Raw genomic sequence first — 15,474 nt, 5'->3', positions numbered from 1 at the left:
CTTGCGTGTTTTTGAGGTGCTGTAAACTTGTTGTATACTTGTTTCAATAAAGCTATTAAAAAAAAGGACCTGGCTTCCCACAATGCAATGCGACTCCAAGCTGCCTCATTTTTTTCCTACCCGCTTTCTGAGAAGACCCGCCTTACTCTGTTTCTGATTGGCTAGAACTCGTTGCATGCGTTGATTAGATTGGTTGAGATAAGAATATCAAGGTCAGAGCCAATCAGTGGCAGAGTAGGGCGGGTCTTCGCAGAAAGCGGGTGGAAAAAAAAACAACTAATGCTTTTTCAACACATGGCTGGTGAAAGCTGTGTTTGCTGATATTTTTCTTCTGAAAAGTTAACCTCACTGCGTTTTAAGTGTGTGTTCATACTTCATTCTGCTGCCAAATGAAAGTCAAAGTCCTCTCGAGGAACCCGGATGATTATGTCCGGGAGACCAAACTAGATATTCAGCGCGGTAAGTGAGAAACTGTAAACTCTGCGAGGCTAATCACAGCCTGCTAACAGTTAGTTGTAATGCTTTGCTCTGCAAACAGGAGCTGTAAAACATATCCTTATACTTGTTTTTAATGTGGCAGTCACGCCAGGTACTGTTACAAACTCTGAGGATGTGACTAATAAAAGGTAATTTAACTAACTCAAAAGAAACACGTTCGCTGTCTGATATAAACATGAGCATCATTTAGCATTTGTAGGCTATGTATTAGCTAACATTTGATTCATGGTTGAAACACACTAATGTTAGTTGTAAGCAGATGTAAGCCTTTATTAATGTTTTTGTTAACAACTTAGTCCTCCTGTTGTAAATGGAGGATGGTGTAGAAACAGATCATAAATGTCAAAATAGTAAAATGCAGTTGTAATCATATAAGATATGTCTTCTTAAAAGAAGTTATAATTGTTAATAAATGCTGTACTTTACAAAGCATTGTCCTTATAACTACAAACCATTTATTAAATGTATATATAGTTATTAGTCATAATTATTAGGGATAAAGTGTTGGAAGTAAAATGTTTCTGGGTGAAAATAAAGAATTAGCCAGTCCAGCAGGTCATACTGAGACATATGAAACAAGTGAAAAGATTGGTAAATGAAATATTTGTATGAATTGCCATTGGAAGTCATATACATGTCAAGGTGGGATTACAGAATATGGTGAAAATGTTTCAGCTCTATCTCAGATATTTGCTTTATCCAGAATGATGATAAATCTTATGATTTAAATGTCAATGCATCACCTATAGAGTCTTCTTTTTTCAAGGGTGTGCATTTAATTAAGAATTTTATCACACAAAAATTGTAAATATTTCAAAATAGCATATGGAAAAACACCAAAATGTATCTTTGTGCCATTTGTCTAAACATAGAATTCACTGTAAGTCTTAAGCCATATAATGAATAAAATGAGTGTTTATGTTATATACTGTAACTTTCTCTAACTTTCTGCAGTCATCGTATCGCAGGTTTGTGGTGAGATTTTTTTAATTGATATCATCATATGTGTGACTACTGTCTGTGTTTTAGTCCCTAGAAACTATGACCCAACCCTACACCCGTTTGAGGTGAGCAGAGAGTACACCCGGGCTCTGAATGCTACTAAGCTGGAGAGGGTGTTCGCCAAGCCTTTCCTGGCCTCCTTAGACGGGCATAGAGATGGGGTGAACTGCATGGCCAAGCATACCAAGAGCCTCTCCACTCTGCTATCTGGCTCCTGCGATGGAGAGGTAACTATCTCATTTATACACTTGTTACTCCACAGATAATTGCATTTGTTAAACCTTTTAGAACTGTGACAGAAAGCACAAAACATTAACTGGATGTTTAATTTGATCCTCAGGTGAAAGTATGGAATCTGACCAAACACGAGTGCGTCCACACGCTCCAAGCGCATGAAGGTTTTGTCCGAGGAATGGCCGTCCGCTACTGTGGAACATCCTTCTTCACGGTGACTGCTGCCCATCATAAGAATGTTTAGGATTATTACACTTATTTTGAAACTGTTCTCTAATACAGCTTCTGTTCTATATTTCAACATGATGCCTGTAACAGGTTGGTGATGACAAAACAATCAAACAGTGGAAAATGGAGGCACCGGTGTACGGAGAAGAAGAGGAGCCGCTTAACACAATTCTGGGCAAGGTATGATCAGTTGGTAATCAGCTATAGTATTTTAATCAGAGATGTGTCTACATCATGCTACTGTAACATCCCGCTCTGTAAGTCACCTTCACCTCTGACTAGATTTCATGAGAATAAGTGAATCATTATTATTATTATTATTATTATTATTATTATTATTATTATTATTATTATTATTATTATTAAAATGATACTTGTTCCTTGCAGACAGTCTTCACAGGGCTTGACCATCACCAGAAGGATGCTGTGTTTGCAACGTGCGGCCAGCAGGTGGACATCTGGGACGAACAGAGGAGCAGCCCGATCCGTTCTTTCAGCTGGGGTGTAGACAGTTTCAGCTCTGTCCGCTTTAACCCCGTGGAGGTGAGACACCAAATACCTACCACACTAACACGGGCCTCGTTCTGTCACAGAGCGATGAACGCTTTTGCCATTTCTACTGTGCACTTATTCTCCAAGCGGTCACAGGATGAATCTAAGGAGTCCATAATAAAACAATCTGAGAAGGGAACATTATTCTTTGATCGACCCCTCACAGCTCCTGGACAAATGCAACCTGAGACGATGGGTTGCAAGTAGATATTTCTTTGTAGTACGCGGTCACAAACTTATTTTAAGCTGACGCCCTGCTGATACCCTTTTTATATTTCTGGACTGTAATGATCTTTGTGTTTCCACAGACTGAACTTCTGGCAAGCTGCGCCTCTGACAGAAGTATAGTGCTGTATGACATGAGAGAATCAGCCCCACTTAAAAAGGTAGAGTCCCACTGTTCAGTTTGTGCAGGAATATACCTCTTTTTTTCCTCCACTTTTATTCACAATGATGTAATATGTATATCTGATGTGTGTTTTCATTTCCTCTTTAGGTTATCATGACAATGAGGAGCAACACATTATGCTGGAACCCTATGGAAGCCTATTACTTCACATGTTCAAATGAAGACTATAAGTGAGTCAACCTCCTATCCAGTGGTTCACAGGAATAATATCATAACAGCGCTAATGTTTGTGTCTCTTTGTTTCACCAGCCTCTACACATACGACATGAGGTACCTGGACCGGCCAGTCACGGTGCACATGGACCATGTGTCTGCAGTGCTGGATGTTGACTATTCTCCCACTGGGAGGGAGTTTGTATCCGCCAGTTTTGACAAGACCATCCGCATCTTCCCCAAGGACGGTGGCCACAGTAGGTCAGTACAACCCTTATCACATTTGTCAAAAATTACCATTGTTTCATAGTTTTTTTTTGCAGCAGTATTAATGTTTAAATATAGCTGATGCTATTAGTAATAGTGTTTCTGGGGTCTGTAAAGTTTATTATGTTATTTTTGTTTATTCATGATCAGAGTTTGTTTACTGGATCATGTCTTACTCTGTAATTGATTCATTGAGACTTGAGTCAAAATATGGTTTATCCAACAATGAAAATGTTTTAAAGCCTGATCACTATGCTGTCAAACATATTGAAATAGGAAGGTTAAAGGTTCCAGATCTACGAACTAAACATGGCACTCATCAGGGTTTTTCACTGACTCTGGTCTGTACCGGATAATCCTGATTAAGACTGTAGGCTGTATCATTGTCTGTTGTACAGTTAATTGTGTGACCTTTTTCACAGTAGGAAAAGCACAGGAGGAAACAATAAAATGAATGATGGCTGAATTCCATTTAGCTGCTTCAGTTTCAGGGTCCTGGTATTGTGCATGCTGGCTCACTGTTACACTGTTATCACTAATATTAGTAACACCTGTGCTTTTCCTACAATGACATGGTTGATTGGCTAGCATAGAAACTAATATTTGCTAGTTAACAAAGCTAATATTGAGATGCTAACCATTTTAACCGACCTTCCCAGCCACACAAAAATGCAGCCATTGTCTGATTGCTGAGGGACGTCATGATAGATGCAGTATTGTTGGCACGTTTGTCAAGCTCAAATACAAACAATAGGCACAGTTGTGTCACAGTGGCTGGAGGCACGTTTTAAGGCACAGGTTGGTCACGGCTTTGAATGCTATGTAGGTACCGTGCGTTGTAGAAACAGTTGACTTGACTATAAGCAGAAGTATAGTATTTTTCCACAGCACATATTTTGAAATGTCACAGCAGGAAAAGCACAAGTGACTCTTTATTAATCGTTATTAATGTTTGATGTACACTTGTGCTTTTCATCATTTGACATGTCTGCTGTGATAAAGGTTTCTTGTTTGTATGTGACAAAAAAAAAGATTGATGCAAAATCCACAATAACTAACCTTAAACCTTAAAAGACATTTGAAGACCCCTAGGAGCAGCCTAGCATTCCTGTTCAGTGTGTTTAACCTTGTGTTTGCTACTGCTGGATTCTGAGCTTAATTTGACTGTTTCCTAACAGCTAATGAAGGCACTGTATTGCCACATTTACTTATCTTTTTTTTCCCTCTTTTTGTTAATCAGGGAAGTGTACCACACCAAACGCATGCAGCACGTCATCTGCATAAAGTGGTCGGCAGATAACAAGTACATCCTGAGCGGTTCAGATGAAATGAATATCCGACTGTGGAAAGCCAATGCAGCTGAGAAACTAGGAGTGGTAAGTCCTGCCTCTCCTTCCCTCTACGCAGAGACCGATAGCACACACTGATTACACCTGGCGACTTAGCTAACAGACCAGGACGGTGTCATTGCTCAAGGAAGTGCATAAACTCCTGCTTTCCCTTTACATGCAATTTAATCTTAAACATAGCTTTTTGATCACTTCATGGTTATTTCTCACCATATTGTCTGTAATGCATTAAACGGTTAGCAGCTATATTTTCCTCAGCTATCAGACTTACTGTATCTCTCTCCAATGTATTACCTGACTTTGTTTTATGAGCTGCATTCTTCAACACAGCCATGGCCCTGTGCCCACCTCAGCAGGGTAAGAGTGTGTGTGACTATGCCAGGAGAGACGGCACTACTGTTGCCAAATGCCCTGATGGATGCTGACTTAGGGTAGAATCACTCTCAATAAGTACAATGTACCAATTGGCACAGCTGCACTAGCGGCAGGTGGAAATCCAAAAAAAAAACTCCAAAGCTTGTGCAGTCGTCCGACAAACCAGTAACAAAAGATTCAAGCTGCCAGATCATATCCTTTTTTCAGACACATCTCCACTGACTCTTACTGTCTCTTGGTTAGTGAGTGCCACATACAGATGGGTGACAGATTAAAGGAAAAACCTGAATAAATGAGTGAAGAAACATGACAAACGCAGATGCTTCCACACAGGTGCACTGGGTGCACTGCATGGTACAATTAAGCGATTAACATCCAGTCATGCTCTGGCATGTATAAAAATGCTGAGCAGGCCTAGTTGATTCTGATTTTGTATCAAGATGGCAAGAGGAAAAGATGTGAGTGACTTTGAAAGAGGGTTCATTGTTGGGGCAACGGATGGCAGGAGCTTCAGTCACAAAGACTTCTCAGCTGGCTGGTGTTTCAATAGAAACAGTGACGAAAGTGACATCTGCATTTACATCTATGGGAAAGTAAATAAGGTTGGAATTTGTGGCCGACAGCCACATTTGATGACCATGATGCTCGTGCATTAGTGCGATACGTAAGGAAAAACAAAAGAGCAACTCTTCCTCAGGTGACTGAGAGTGTCAGTGCAGGACGTGACTGTGTCGCAGACTGTGTCAGCAAAAACTGTCCGTCGACAATTACATTCAGAGGGATATTACAGTAGGGCTGCAGTGCACAAACCTCTCATTACAAAGATGAATGCACATATGAGAGTTCAGTGGTGCAAAAACCATAGGCACTGGTCTACAGAGATGTGAAAACGGTCAGATGAGTCATCCTTCACCATGTTCTTGATAAGTGGTCGAGTGCATGTGTGGTGTAAAACCAAGAGAACAGTACAGGTGTGAATGCTCGACCCCTACAGTGAGGGGATCTGGTGGCTCTGTTATGCTGTGGGGGGTATTTTGCTGGCATGATTTGAGTCCACTTGTCCCCTTAGAGAGAGGGGTCACAGCAAATTATTATACAGTTGTTCTGAGTCATCACCTTTATCCTTTGATGAAACATTTCTATCCTGATGGGAGTGGTCTCTTTCAGGATGACAATGCCCCAGTTCACAGGGCAGGAGGGGTCACTGAATAGTTTGAGTATGAAAATGATGTGAATCATATGCTATGACCTTCACAGTCACCAGATCTCAACCCAGTTGAACACCTATGAGGGACTTTGGTCTGACATGTTAGACAGCGCTCTCCACCACCATCATGGAAACACCAAATGAGGGAATATCTTTTGAAGAATGGTGTTCGACCCTCCACTAGAGGTCAGAGACTTGTAGAATCAATGCCAAGGCACATTGAAGCTGATCTGGCAGCATGTGGTGGCCCAACACCTTACTAAGACACTTTATGTTGGTTTTTCCTTTTAATTTGTCACCCATCTGTATATTTTATTCAGATAATATAGGCTGTGTTAGCAGAAATGATGGTCCTAATGTTATGTTATGCTCACCTGTCAAATAAAACCTCCTTTAAAATGCCGGGAAGTGTTCCAATGCCCCAAATACCAGTTATGGCTGAATAATAAAGATCAATGGCATCTTGTGTGCCATCTCCAACAGCCATCTTTCATTCCTAATCGGATTCACTCTTGCTTATTCTCTTAATGCAGCTCCAGAGTGGAAAATTGGCCCGCTTTTGGCACTTGTTTTACTGTCACAGTGTAAGAGAAGATTTATTCGCAAGCTTTGCACTTAAAGAGATCAGACAAGGCCTGCTCTTATCAGCAGTTTAAATCAGCCAATCACTTAAAGCGGGCCACTCTGAACATAATGAAGCATTAACAATCAAGTTGTACTGAAAGGGTCTTTAATTATCAAGAAATGCTGAAATGCTGAATCAAGGGTTTGTCTCTGTCTAAAGGCATCCCACTGGACTGATCATGACTTCTTTATCAGCTGCTGCACTTTTTTTTTTTTTTTTTTTTATTGGCGTAACTTTTCATGCAACATTTGACTCAACTGTGTAAATTTGTCCTAAACATGTGGAATTAATCTGCTCTTATTTTAAATGTATGTCTTTAGACAGGAACATAATAATAATAATAATCATAACCAACTGATCTGAGATTGGAAAAGCATCTAAATTGTTTAGAAAAGTTGGGATTGATGATTGACATTGACTCGCTCTGTTACCGTTTGACTCATCAGCTCAATTGATCTAATGACCTAATATTAATCGATTGACCATCAGTCATGATAAGTCAGTTATACGCTCACCGAGTTGATTGCTGACATCTGGGAACAGGGCGGTATCGTCTACACATGCTGCGTAATGAAAGCGGCACGTCAGCAGCAGCGGCTTCAACCCTCCGTCAGCGTCTACACCGGAAGAGGCGTTCAGCCACAGTTCGGCTGTGTAGTCACCTGAGTTTTGGCTCCCCAATACACAATCAATGTAGCTACACATGTTAAAAGCCTTTAAGAACCTTCCCGTACGAGCGAAACGAAAACCATTACACTGTTTAAACAGCCGTATTGATTAAAGTAGATCTGTTCCGAGATGGACGACTGAAAAACGCAGCTGAAACACAACCTGCATTGACGTGTGTGTAAGAAACATGAGCAGTCAGACAACCACACAGGTTTTCACCAAACCTGCAGGTTAACTAACTCAATTTATTTAAGTACAAAATTAAAAAACTATAAACATCCATCATAATTGCTGTACTTCTGTACTTTATGAATCAGATAATGACTAAATTGTTGGCTTGTTTACAACCTGTCTGATTGATGCTCATTTCTTTCCTCCACTGACTTGTCACCATGCTCCCCAGTGTCCACAGTTACATCAGTGAATACAGTGTTATGATAACTTATAGAAATGAAAGCCTAATCTTTAACAATGCGACCCAGTTTGTAATAATTCTGGTAACTGACAGTCTGATGAATGCCTCGGTGAGTAAAGGTCAGCGCCGTGGTTTTGATCCTACAGAGCAAGTATCTGAAGTATGTTTAGAGAGTCAGAGTGAAACCTCTTCCTGATTTATGCAGCTCTGCTTGTGGCTGCATTTTCTCCCTCACAGTACAGTACTACCTGCACTCTGTTAAATCTGCTTCATCAGCCGTTAAAACACCCAGTCACGACTGTTACCATCAGATGCAGTTTCTTGAAGCTTATTTTTGTTTGTTTGCTTGTTTTTCATCTAGACCAGATTTGCTGGTTGGTTATAGTTTTCAATATTTTCTAACAGAAGTAGGAGTTTTTTGGCATATCTGCACCGAACGGGTTGCAACTTTAGTTTTTGAGCATCAATTGAATTTCAGTTTCTGCTGTCGTCTTTCTGTAGCCTGGTCAAACTTTTTGGAAAACACAACAAAGTAAATTGAAATGTATCGCTAGAGGTGACAAAATCAGACAGTTTTCTTTTTCCGCTTCCTCACAGCTGTCTACACTCATTGTTCTTCAGCAGCTCTTTGTCATCATGTTTAACGTGTAAGAGTGCCCACCGTTTAATCTCTATGTTGCGATTGCAAACCCGTTAGATCCAATGTTTCTGTGTCCTTTGCTAAATTTCCTGCTAGATATCTAATGATCGTTTCTCTAAATATAATTCTTTCAACCAAAATCAAAATGAAACATCCTCTGCTGTCTTATATCCATGTTGTTGAGATTGTACAAACAGTGTTTAGCAGGCTAACCGTGTGTGTATGCAGGGGGAATAAGTTTAGTCCAACAGAATCAGCATCTAACAGCTCTTCTCCAACAAATTGAATCCGAGACAAATCATTGCTTTTAATTAGAATAAAAGCCTTCCAGTAGGGCAGCCTCAGCCAAGACGAGTCCGAGGAGCCGCTGGTTGTTATGAGAGATGGAGAGGGAGGGATGTTGTTGAGCTGGTGTCTTCACTTTTTAACAGACATTGATTCAGTTTTGAATGAGCAGGTTGTCAATCTGCAGTTACTGCTTACTGTACAGGCCAGCGTTTTATGATCAAGACAGCATACAGTAACCGTCACTAATTGGTGAAATACCACCTGTGCAGAGTACGAGATGCATCTTTTTAGGCTTGCATGGTCTTCTTTGGATGTTCTTTTTCTTTTCAGACAAATTAAACTGTATTTAGTGCATTCAAACGACATATTTGATCCACAGTGCTGAGCCTGTTTTTGTACTAAGTAAAATTAGATGATTTGATGCCTCTCGTGGTTACAACAAACCCACCTGTCACATCACTTCACAGAAACAAGGAAGGCCTGTGGAAAACACATGAAGAAATGCTTCATTCCTGGAAAAAGGAACACTTCTCTCACCATAGAAACCCAAGACCCTATAACTTACATCACTTACAGTCGTGCTACAGGAATAGACATAACTTTACAAGTTAAATGCCTGTAATGAGACCACTGACTCATCTCCAGGGGGAGTTTCAGCAGTGCAGAGTCAGCGAGGGTCATTCTCTGTTTGCAGCTGTGTGTTCTGATCAACAGTAGAAACTAATAAGACAACAGCAGTGTTTGTTCACATGTCTAAGAAGATATATCTTACCTGAAAAGTCTACTTATGTGGCCGTGAAAGGACCTCTTATGGCTGTTGTCTCTAGAAGTAATGTGACATTGTTCTAGGGAGGAGGTCCAAGATCATGATCTTTTCCTAGTAGTTATATTTGTACAAACCTTACACATAACAATTGCAGATCAGAAAACAAGTAATAAATTATATATTTACACCCATATAATTACTAGTTATACAAAATCATCCTTATAGAAAGACGCTAATTCAAAATCACACCCCAAAAACATTTTATTAAACAAAAAAGATGAGTAATGATACAGCTACAGCTATAATGTAGTCTTTACTCTTTCATTTACATCTGATGCACTTGTTTCAGTTTCCACTGGGGCGCTGCAATACTTCCCCCATGTCAAACAGCAGCTTACAATCCTCTATAATAATCAACAAAAATGTTACAGAACAAACTGTGTATGCCGACCTATTAGCAAACTCTTAAGCCAAACCTACCCAGCAGTGTCATTTCTTCTAGCATAACATAACTGAATCTGTGTCGTGGAGTGAATCAAGTCGAGTTGCATTGTGGGCACCAGGTTTTGACAAGGAAGGAGTTGCTTTCAAATGTTTCAGCACCAAGGACAGCACTCAGCACTCTACGTGCATCGATTGACTGATGGTTCAGAACCACCACTGATAGACAGCGACAGACCAGCTGTCTTTCTTACACAAGAATAACATAAACATAAAATAGACACGGCTGCCTACATCACTATACAAGGCCTATTCATTCCCATACAAAGTAGACAGTCAGTGTTGTGGAGTAGACACTCTACAGACAGTGACACTGACAGGTGCTGAGATGCAGTAAGCATGGAGTTAAACAACAGATTAATCTAACATTCTGACGGATTCTTCATAATCAAAAGAATTAGTAAATAAAGACTAATTATGGATATTTCACTCACCAACTGTTGTCTGTGCTCAGCCTTCTGTAGTTTTGTGTAATGTTAGTCCATTTGTGTGAACAAAATAATCTGAAACCTTGTACTTATCACAGTCCCTTTTCAAAACTTCATCCTCCTCTCCTTCATGGTGGCAAACCTGCCAACCTCTTTGTCAGTGTTCATGTCCCGCTCAATTCACAGCAAAGTGAGTTTGAATTGTCTGGCTTCATCAAAGGCACAAACACAAATAGCTTTAAATGAGCCTCAGATGGCTGAAACTTCATCTTGTGAGTTTCATTCATCACAAACATAAAAAGACACGAATATCTCATATTTTGGCTAAAGTTTTCAGTGAAGTTAGTCTTAAACTCTGAATCGCTGCTTCTTTCTTTATAGAAAAAGTTAAGAGAGTTAAGCTCTAATATTCCTGCTGCGCTGCCCTGTTGGGTCGCGTGCTTCGTCCCCAGCGGGGCTCCAACTGAGCGTGGGCCCTGCGGCGGTCGCCCCCTCAGGCCCAGCGGTCGCTCTGCTTATGTCTGCATCGATTTTGATCCTTTTTTTTTTTTTTTTTTACTTTCCATTATGAGTCTGACAATGTTACAGGAGTACAATGCTAAAGCTGAAAATGCTCTTTCAAAAACCCAGTGCTATTAATTATTCCCGTAGATTACTAAATGATCACAATGAGAATGTTAACAAAACATGCAGCAGTCACTTTGTAGCCTTCTCCATACAAAATTTAAGGTTTTTTTTTTTTTAAAGTTTTAAGATAAAGAAACCTATACTTAAATATGCATTCATGAATTCTGCAGCCAAAATGTAAAAATCTGAGTATTTTGTGTTTTTTTGATGTTTTGTCCAGCCAGTCCATTATTGTGCATATTCCACATTAGTTAATTTGCGATTTGATTAGATTTTTTTGGTCAGCCAATGTTTCCTCAGATGGGTTCTGAAAACACAATGAAAAGCACCTATTTGGTCATTTAGTTTGGAGGACTTGTAGCTCAGAAAATCGTCAGTGTGTAGGCATCGTTGTCAGTATTGAGGGTAGTGTGTCCTCTTTCCTAAGAAGGTTCCATCTTGGTCCACTCCTTGTCACATTTTTTCTCACACTTTGTCCACTCTTCATGTCCCCAATCATTTGTTCCTGTTTGTTCACTTTCATATAAGCAACTCTTCCTCCCTGATGTCTTGTAGCTGGCCCCCAGAGAGAGAGAGGCCGCCAACTACAGTCAGAAGCTGAAGGAGAAGTTCCAGCACCACCCGCAGATCCGACGCATCGCTCATCATCGACATCTGCCCAAGAGCATCTACCACCAGACCAAGGAGCTGAGGGTTATGAAGGAGGCTCGCCGTAGAAAGTGCGTATTCATCATTAGAATATGAGCTCATTTAGCTATAGGAACGGCATGAAGTCCCCTCTGTGTCCGTGTAAAGGTGATGGTGACTTGGGCTGCTGCCAGGACAGGTCTGACCTATGCAGTCACACCCGCCTAATGGAAAATCTCACAGATGGGACTGTCCCCCTATGACATGGTCTCAGTAGGCCTTACATACTCATTTACAGCTTCTATGGTGGATTGATTGTCCCAGTATGCCCTGCCGTCCAGTGATTCATAGCTCAGTCTGTGGCTTTTTTTTTCTGTAATTACTGGCAGTATTGTGATACATCAGACGTGTGTTTGGACTGTGAATGATTTACTATCTGTGGTTTATGCATTATTTTCAGGGCACATTAGTGAAGTCAGTGACGTAGGTGTTAGGTCAACAGTCTCATATTCAATCTCTTCTTCCACCTTTCTGATTTCTGACCTCACCCCCCTCCCTCTCCCCCCTCCCTCCCTCACCTGAATATTCTCACCAGCAGACTGACTTGTTCACGGCTCTTCCTTCTTGTTTTTCAGGGAGAGAAATGTCCGCAAACACAGCAGACCAGGAACTGTGCCGGTAGTGTCTGAGAAGGAGAAGCACGTTGTGACTGTGGTCAAATAAACAGACCTGAAGAAGAGCATGGAATACCCAGGAGCTGCATTAGAGAGGCAAGGTGGAGCCCAAGATCACAACCACATGGGACATGTTCAGACTGCTCTCACTTCACAATAAAAAAACGCAGCATTTGGGCAACTGTGGGAACAACTTTCAAGTGACACGTTACTTGAAGGTACAAGGACACATACTGTAAATGCATATTAACAACAAATCAAAACGTTCACCTTCCATCATTAAAGAAATAGTTTGACATTTTGGAAAATACACTTCCTAAAATGTTACACTATTCCTTTACATCAAAGATCTTTGTACATTAACACAGTGCAGTTGTAAGATTCCCTTTACACAGGCTCTGATGTAACTTCCAATTGTGATACTATACTGTCCATGTCTGGCTTTTAGCAAGTAGGCATTTTCCATCACAGGATCCAAAACCAGCACAATAATTTTAGAAATTTCAACAGATTAAAGTGTCCACTGTTTAAAGACTGTCGGTTTAGCTGATGCCTATTTACACAAATGCAAAAATCATCGTTCTCCATGGTTTAATTCAAGACTAGTATTTCCATGAATGAGGTTCAATAAATGTGCTACAGTTGATAAATAAAACTACCACAGATGGCATAAAGCTGTCGGTAAGCTTCAAATGCACAAGGTTATACGCTATGTTGTCCAACCACATCTGTGTAGCTGTTATAAATTCCAAACTCGAAGCAGAGTGAAAAGGCCTCCTCCTGGCTGGATCCCCAATCTTTCTCCAAGAACTCTGCGTGTTTTTGCCTGTCTTCATAATTTAAAAGGGAGAAAAATGTATAAATGGGGCTAATAAGGGCTGCACACTTTGGGACAGTTTCTCCATGAAGGCATTCATGAATGCCTTCAACTCATAAATACAAAAAGTGATGGAAGTAACTGTCTAGAGAGAATTCAAACCCTGCCTGAAGGTGGCCCTTCACTGCGTAAAGCTGGTGTTATTGCAAGATGTTTCTGCCCTGCGATGTCAGAAAAGGGATGCCAGATGTTGGATAATCCAATGAGCATTACTTTTGAAGCATTGTGGGGCCTTGGAAAACTTTTATTTATCTGCAGTGGAATTTTTTTTATTTTCTTCTTTCAACCATTGTACCGGACATCAAATCCTTAAGTTTGTAAAATAACTGGCCTAAACGAGCGCATGAGTGGGTGTCTTGGCTTACAAACAAAAACAGCTAGTTAACATTTCTTACTTCAGTTTTTCCCTTTTTTTTTCTCCAGGTTTTGAAATTCCTCATGGGATAGGTAACATTTTTTGTAGAGAACATACTTCACTCGAAATCTGTATGTATGTGATTGACACACTGTCTGCTGATGTGTATTTATAATAAACCTCTAAACTAATTCATGTTTTGTTTACGTGTCATTTGGTAGGAGGCATGAGCAGAATCACAGGTGTCAGACTTGACACAAGTTCCCTCTTGTTGTTTGACGTGGTGCTAATTTACTTACAGCCGTAATGAGGTGGAGGCTCTATCCTCTTAATGTTGTCCTTCAAATCCTATCAACACTGCAGCCTGAGAGAGAGAGAGAGATGTCTTTGGGAAAGGGTTGGGGATCAAGGGAGGGATTTTAGTCCCAAGTCAGAACTGAGAAACGGGCAAAATGGTTGGAGTCACCTCAAGAGTGTGGAAATGGTCTGATTACTCCACAAATATGATGGTGTAATCAAACTGAAGCATCAGGGTGTCTCCAGCTGCTGAAACAGTACATTTTGGTTGTACTATCTAAACGCCCCGTCCTGTTTTAATTACTTAATTCTTCTGTAAAAGGGCTGCAACTATTTTTTCATGATCAGTTATCAAAATCTGTTACTTTCTCAATTTGTCAGTCAATCATTCAGTCTATAAAATGTCAGAAAATAGGAAAAAAAATGCTCATCATAAGTTCACAGAGTCCATGGTGATGTCTTCAAATGTCATGTTTTGTCCGGCCAACAGTCCAAAACCTAAAGATTTTCAATCTATTAATATTGAAGACTAAGAAAATCAGAAATATTTGACATTTGAAGAGCTGGAACCAGTGGCTGTTTTTACTGTACAAGTCACAATCAAGTAAAAAAAAAAAAAAATGTTTTCACAGTGACGTGCATCAACACAGCTGACGGGGTTTGTGTAATTGTTTGAGCTCAGTTTTCTTCCATGCATCATCACTGAATTTCTCACATCACCCGGCAACAAAGCCACTGTGTACTGTACACTGCATAAAAACACAGCACTGACCGGTGTTACACCATATTTGGTCACCCATCACATTCTATGACCTGCAGTATTGGAAAAAAAATACTCAGATCCTTTACTTAAGTATCGATACCACAATGTAAAAATACTTAATTACAAGTAAAAATACTGCATTTAAAATCCTACTTAAGTAGAAGTGTAGAAACGAAATTTACTTAAAGTACTAAAGTAAAAGCACTAATATTTTGTGCTTTTACTTTAGTACTTTAACTAGGGTTTTAAATGCAGAATTTTTACTTGTAATTGAGTATTTTTACAATGCGATATTGATACTTTAATTAAGGATCTGAGCACTTCTTCCAACACTGCAGGTCACAGAATCTGATAGGTCACCAAATACCGGAACCACGGTCACACCTGCAGTTACAGTCACTGCAACTACAGTCATATTCTGTATTTATCTTGCCACTTCACATTTCCCCCTCTCACAGTGCTCATGATCTGGTTATGAAATATGCATGAAGCCTTTCCTGGCAGCTACAGCGCTGCTCCAGCTGCACACAGCCCTTCCAGTCCGCGTTTTTGCGGCTGCTATCTGCCTGCTGTCAATGAACATCCAAGCGCGTCCTCTCGGCTTTATTCTTCTACGTGTTTCCATCGCTCCGCCTCTTCTTCCTATCT

The 15,474-nt window shown here is 40.3% G+C and overlaps 1 protein-coding gene across 1 annotated transcript; it reads left to right on the top strand.

Moving 5' to 3' along the window:
- Nucleotides 1–239: 239 nt before the first annotated feature.
- dcaf13 (ddb1 and cul4 associated factor 13) lies at nt 240–13,957 on the top strand. The gene is made up of 11 exons (XM_044359705.1): nt 240–459; nt 1,528–1,727; nt 1,841–1,948; nt 2,053–2,142; nt 2,350–2,505; nt 2,823–2,900; nt 3,011–3,093; nt 3,173–3,337; nt 4,584–4,719; nt 11,789–11,952; nt 12,496–13,957. The coding sequence occupies exons 1-11, from the start codon at nt 390–392 to the stop codon at nt 12,581–12,583; spliced, it is 1,338 nt and encodes a 445-aa protein (XP_044215640.1). The 5' UTR covers nt 240–389; the 3' UTR covers nt 12,584–13,957.
- The last annotated feature ends 1,517 nt before the right edge of the window (nt 13,958–15,474 follow it).

Source organism: Thunnus albacares, chromosome 8 (assembly GCF_914725855.1).
Source record: "Thunnus albacares chromosome 8, fThuAlb1.1, whole genome shotgun sequence".
Lineage (NCBI taxonomy): Eukaryota > Metazoa > Chordata > Actinopteri > Scombriformes > Scombridae > Thunnus > Thunnus albacares.
The sequence above is the reverse complement of the archived record's forward strand: the minus strand, read 5'-3'. Positions and strand labels throughout refer to the sequence as shown.